Source organism: Octopus bimaculoides, unplaced genomic scaffold (genome assembly GCF_001194135.2).
Source record: "Octopus bimaculoides isolate UCB-OBI-ISO-001 unplaced genomic scaffold, ASM119413v2 Scaffold_276618, whole genome shotgun sequence".
In the NCBI taxonomy this organism is placed as follows: Eukaryota; Metazoa; Mollusca; class Cephalopoda; order Octopoda; family Octopodidae; genus Octopus; species Octopus bimaculoides.
Genome location: NW_026375426.1, coordinates 8,958 through 15,587, shown reverse-complemented (window position 1 = coordinate 15,587; position 6,630 = coordinate 8,958). Strand labels below are relative to the sequence as shown.

The 6,630-nt window shown below is 37.9% G+C and overlaps 1 protein-coding gene across 2 annotated transcripts in view; it reads right to left on the bottom strand.

Moving 5' to 3' along the window:
• Positions 1-6,630, bottom strand: part of LOC106883219 (uncharacterized) — a 14,141-nt gene that overhangs the window by 3,727 nt on the left and 3,784 nt on the right. Inside the window, exon 2 of one of the 2 annotated variants that reach the window (XM_052978303.1) lies at positions 4,897-4,989. In XM_052978303.1, the coding sequence (XP_052834263.1) occupies positions 4,897-4,989 (93 nt within the window). Of the gene's footprint in view, positions 1-4,881; positions 4,990-6,630 lie in introns of both variants that reach the window. The other variant, XM_014934141.2, reaches the window with a different exon arrangement.

The following is a 6,630-nucleotide window of genomic DNA, read 5'->3' as shown; positions in this document are numbered from 1 at the left end:
CAATGCCCCTTAATTAAGTGTCATCAGCTTAAAAAAGCAACAGACAAATGGTCTTGTTCTCGGCTTGAAAGATGGCAAAACAAATTGATGTTTCGAATATTGAAACCCTGAGTAGCTGCATTTAACAAGGATTGTGTTTTTTATCATAACATTATATATATATATATATATATATATATATATATATACACACACACACACACACAGATAGACACACATACATACATACAAACACACACATTCATATATACACACAGGTATGTGACTGAACTGAAGAACCACAAATGCTCTTTGAGGATGTCAAAACATTACAATGGTAGTCAGTCATTCTATGAATACACTGCATTTTATGGTATGTTACACAGAATATTGATCGACCAAAGCAAGCCATATTTGAACAGGAATTGGATGTACAGGCTTCACTTAACCAAGGGACAGATTATCCTGAAGAGTATTCTTCAACCGGAAGTTTTTCAAAATGCATTCATGAATGTAAATACATCCTGAGTATCTGATCAAATCCCTACTTAGTGGAGATAGAGGATGGTAATTTATTTCACTGTGACATTTACTGTAGGTATTTGTTTTCTTTCTCCATCTAAAAAAACTTCAATTTTGTTAAGAATTTTGTAAATCATTCAGTACCTCATCTTTAACATCTATGTCAAAATCGACAGCATTGTGTCATTCCAGTTACCTCCCTTACCTCATTTTATGTTACTTTCGTTCTAGTTTTCTTAAAGTGCCATTAAAATTAATGGAAATAAAAAATACTACAGAGGCATTATAGTGCAATTGATGAGGTAGAGAAGTCATCTGGATGAAATGTCTTTCTGAGCATCATCAGGTCAGAATATCATCAACATGTTCTTCCTTCTCCAAGTGGTTTTACTCTTACCCTGAAGAGTAAGTCACAAATATGAAGAATGCATGCAACAGGTTGCAAAGAAAAACTAGGGATAGACAAATTACTTTTGAGATCTTTGCAAGTCATGAATCGATTTTGACATAGATGTTAAAGATAAGGTACTGAATGATTTACAAAATTCTTAACAAAATTGAAGTTTTTTAGATAGAGAAAGAAAACAAATGCCTACAGTAAATGTCATAGTGAAAGAAATTACCATCCTCTATTTCCACTAAGTAGGGATTTGATCAGATACTCAGTGGCGAGTTAACTTATGAGTTCAACCAGAATTTTATATGCAGCATTTAGTTCCGTGCCATGTTTTGTTTATTATAATCCTTGAAGACAAACCATCAGTGTTTAAGGTTAGTCATCTGTGGGATCTCTTTTATATTGATGACTGAGATCCAACTGCAGAAATTTGTGAGAAATTCTTTATACTAAGGACCACGGTCTCATCGCTGAAACATTTAAAGGTTTAGTGAAGAAATTCCAAACAAAGAAACAGAACTAGAATGAAGAGACCTCACAGAGAATCTAGCAAAGAATGAAATTTTTTGTTAAGAAGGAAGAAGATAGGACCCAAGTACCATGTTTGATAAGCAGTAAAGGATTAAGTAGAAATACCATAAGGTACCCATTTTCAACAATGAACACACAAGAGTGTAATGGAGGGACAAGCATGGATTATTGGTTCCGTATTTTGGTAGATGCATGAATAGAAACAGCAGTAGCAAGAGGAAGCATCTGACATAATTTGTGAAATGTTTGGAAGGATTCCTAGAAGAAGTTGACAGATTTTATTACCTGGGTAATTTGATTAACAGCAGAAGTGGGTGTCTTCAAAGCTGTGGTGACCAAAGTAAGAAGAAGATGGAGAAATTCAAGGAGCTGTTAACTCACTTGGCAACCAAAGGGTTTCTCTCCCAGAGTGAGGGGTAAGGTGTAGGTTTGCATGCATACAGCAATGCAATGCTACATGGTAGCATAGCATTGCTACATGGTAGCATAGCATTGCTGTTGAATGCAGAAGATTAGAAAAAGTTGGAAAGCAATGATCGAAGCAATGATTCCACCAGATCTGGAATGTTAGTGTGCATGAAAACTGGAAACCCTGTGAACCGAGATAAAAGAGGAATCAGGTGCCGAGTGCATGAGAGATGATTCTGCAAGTATGGACATGTTATATACATACATACACACACACATATATATCTATATATATGAGGGTGGGGGGATACCCAAAAGAAAGTGGAATTTTGCAATATTATTTTATTCACTTGGTTTTAAAATGATTACATGTTTATTAGCTTCAAAGTATTCTCCATTTGAAGCAAGGCATCGGTTTCAGATTTGTTTTCAAAAACTGTCTCACACTCAAGGCATTGTGTGCTGGTGCATTGTTGGCATGAAACCACCGCTCTCCATTTTGCCAAAATTTATGGCATTTTTGTCTCACCACGTCTCGCAAACACTTCAGAACTGTCAAGTAAAATGTCTGGTTAACAGTCTGACCAGGAGGAACAAATTCTGGGCGGACAATTCGTTTTGTATTGACGAAACACACCAGCATCGTCTTAACATTGGACTTCACTTAACGTGCTTTTTGGGTGGGGGGGCATGGTAACATTGAATGCTTCCAGTGACTTGATTGTAGCTTCGTTTCCAGGTCATAGCTGTTGTGCCAGCTTTCGTAACCATTAATGACCTTCAGGAAAAGGTTCAAATCAACTTCCAGCTGTTCTTTCAGTTCAAGACATGCATTCAGTCATGACTGTTTTTCATCTTGCTTGAGCAAGTGAGGCACAAATTTTGCTGCAACTCTTGGCATTTGCAATTCCTCACTCAAAATTCGTTGGCAGAAGCTCCAAGACACTCGAATCATATCAACAATTTCGTTAATTGTACAGTGATGGTCCTTCAAGTTCAGTTCAGGAATTTTCCTGATGTTTTTATTCATTTGGTTGCTCTCAATGAGATTTATCTTCAAGCGACAAAGGACCATTCCTAAAGCATGAAAACCACTCATAAACTTGTGTTTTGCTCATGGCAGCATCTTTGTAAAATGTTTGAAGCATGGCAACTGTTATTTTGGTGTTTTCCCAAGCAGCAAACAGAATTTCATGGAAGTACATTGTTCCTTCCTTTCATCCAATGCAAAAATCGATGAACAGGACAGGGAAGAAGTACTGCAAAACAATGATGCACCACATGACAGTATGACATCAGTCGACACTACTGACTGATGCCTGAGGGTCGCATCAAGTGGCTTCTAGCAGTAGAAGTCTGTACTAAGACAGGTTTGTCCTACAAATAACATTTCCGATTTCTTTTGGGTAACCCCTCATATATGTGTGTGTATGTATGTATGTATATATATATATATATATATATATATATATATATATATATATATATGTATATATTTATATATATATGTATATATTTAGAGAAAAGGAGGATGTCAGATGTCTAGAGAAGGGAGAAGTGTTCCAAATGGAAGGAACCAGGTGTAGCAGAGGGGCAAAAGTAAAGAAAAAAGAGGTAAATTGGTAAATGTCGATAGAAGAGATTGAGATCTACAAAGACTAATGACAAAAGACCATGACTTATAGAGAAGTGTTGTTGTGTTGAAGTGGAAGTACCCAATACATGAATACATGGAAAATCATATGAAGGAACAGAAGTGGTGATAGTGATGTGTAATATTTCAGCCCCTGCAGGAGAACCCTTATGTTCATATTATGCTCCATATAATATTCTATGACTATTTTAAAGACAGTAGGGAGTTTGTTGAGGGAGAGATTGGATTGTCACTCAGGGCATTACAAATGGAGTGAAGTAATGTGTGGGTTGCTAGGACTGTACAGACAGTATTTCTGTTGGTCAGCAATTGCAATAAGAAGCATATTAAAATATAAGTCATGTGGAGAGTGACCGTTGGAGGTCAATCCATTTCCAGTCTGTGCTCCTGTTGATGATATTGACCTTTTAGGAAGCAATGAAGCAAAACTACAGAAGCTCAGCACCAAATTGGAAAAAGTATGAAGAGCTTCCAGAATGGAGATCAGCTCAAAAATAGCCTGGTCCTGGTTAAGAATAACAACCGAAATACAGCAACTGGCATCAGGCTAAACAGATAGAGACTTAATGCAGTGAACACCTTCGAGAACTTAGAATCCACTTGATGGCAGATCTCAAAAAGAGATAACAAGACTTAGCCTGGCCTCTCCTACCATGACCATATGGGAAAGTAATTCTATTAGTTTTCCAACAAGATTCATTGTGTACTAGTCCCCGGCGACTTTGATCTTTCTGTATGGGTGTGAGAACTGGACTCTTACAGTTGACCTGCAGCAAAGAATCCAGCGATTTGAGTACAAGGCTGCTGCACATCTCATACACAGGGCACAAAGCAAACGGCTTTTTTCAGGTGGCACCAAGTCAACAAATACCCTGGTAGACAGGAACCACTCTGTCACAAGTCCTTGTTCAAATGCATTCTTCAGGGCACAGCGGTTGATGGAGGGTAAAAGAGGGGCCAACAGAGAAAATTCTGGCTCAACAACATCAAGGACTGGACAGGTCGCAGCTCAGTGAACCTGCTATGCATGACAGAGAACTGAGACCAGTGGCAACAACTGACTATGAAAGCATCTGGGGTAGCATCACAACTGCATCAGATAAGGGATCTTGACGATGACGATGATATAAGTAACATGGGAAGGAGGGCAGGAAGGTGATTTGTGAGAAGTGAGATATAAGTGTGGGAGACAGTTGGGTGGTGATGACAATGTTTTGGAAAGAATCAGTAACTGAGAGAGAGAGAGAGAGAGAGAGAGAGAAAGAGAGATAGATAGACAGAGTTGAAGCCATCGGATGAGAAGATGTTAAAAACAACAACATAAGATGAGAGTTATTATTGATATTATGCTTGAGGGGCAGAGTGTTGTGTGGGGGTGGTATTTACAAACCTGTGAGCTACATACGGAGTTAATGTCCATATCTAATACTCTATCCACATAATCTTCAAACACATCGATTGTACTCAGAGTCTTGACAGAGTCGGACTCAGAAGAATCCTATGGGGGGAAAAACAAAAAATTTCAAAATGGCACAAACAACAGCAACAACAACAACAGCAACAAGTGAAAATAATATTAATTATAGAAGAAAATATTGAAAATATTATAGAAGAAAAGCCTGTCCCCCCACCATCGCTTGACAACCAATGTTGGTGTGTTTACATCCCGGTAACTTAGCGGTTCGGCAGAAAGAGACCGATAGTATAAGTACTAGGCTTACAAAGAATAAGTCCTGGGGTCGATTTGCTTGACTAAAGGCAGTGCTCCAGCATGGCCACAGTCAAATGACTAAAACAAGTAAAAGAAATAAATTTAGTTTGTAGATCTACTAAGTTCTTTGTTAACTTGAGTGGAGAAATTAAAAAAAAAATTTGTTGTTAAATTTTCTGGAGAACTTAGAGCTTTGTGATTCTATATATGGGGTTTGGGTGGGGTTTGGGGTTTGTTAATCAGTATGGGAGTGAAAGGATGTTGATGAAAAAGGGCTGAAAGGAAATAACGAACGGTCAGATCAAGATACTTGATTGGGGATGGAATTGGGAGGTGGTGGGGTGATGGAGGGGATATTTATGTGTGTATGTGTGTGTGTGTGTGTGTGTGTGTGTGTGTGTGTGTATGTAAATACATGTGTATCTGTATATGTATAGGGTTATATATATGCGAGTGTATGCATATGTATGTAGATATGTGTATGTTTGTATATATATATATATATATATATATATTCTCAAACACAGGACAATGCTAATAATATAGCCTGAAAAGAATAAACTACCCCTATTTTGCAGAAAAAAGTGTAGGTGGTTATATATATATATATATATATATATATATATACACACACATACAACAGGCTTCTTAGAGTTTCCATCTACCAAATCCACTCTCACAAGTCTTTGGTTGGCTGGAGGTTAGAACTGAAGACACTTGCTCAAGGTGCCATGTAGTAGGACTGAACCTGGAGCCATTTGGTTGGCAAGTAAGCTTCTTAACACACAGGTATGTACGTACATACATAGTATTATACACACATCGAGGGGACACCCATCAGTCACGAATGACTATGGAGTTGCAAGCAGAAAGTTCCCCTCCTTGCCACAAGTTCGGACAAGGTTGTTTTATGGAAGACCAGCAGTCCCCCATGCATACCAGCCTCCCCTTCTCCACGCCACTGATGGTATCCAAGGAAAAGGCAAAGGGGCCGACAACATCACAACTCGTTTCTACAGCTGAGTGAACTGCAGCAATGTGAAATAAAGTGTCTTGCTCAAGAACACAACACACAGCTCAGTCCAGGAATTTGAACTCACTACCTCATAGTAGTGAACCTGACATACATACATACATGCACGGTGGGCCTTCCATAGTCTGTGCCTACCAAAATCTTAAACTATTATTCAACACTCAAGGCTGTAACAGAAACCATTCGAAACAGAAGAGTTTTTACATTCTCCATTTAAAAAAAAAAAATTTGTTTTGCTGACATAAAACCATTTTTCAGTAATTTCTCTCCTGCCAACCTTTGCTGTGAAGAAGGACTTAATCCAAAACATTACATTTTCCACTACAAACAGCAAGTTCAATCTGCTGTTTTTATTGATTGTTACTAAAAATACATATACATTTATTATGTGTATA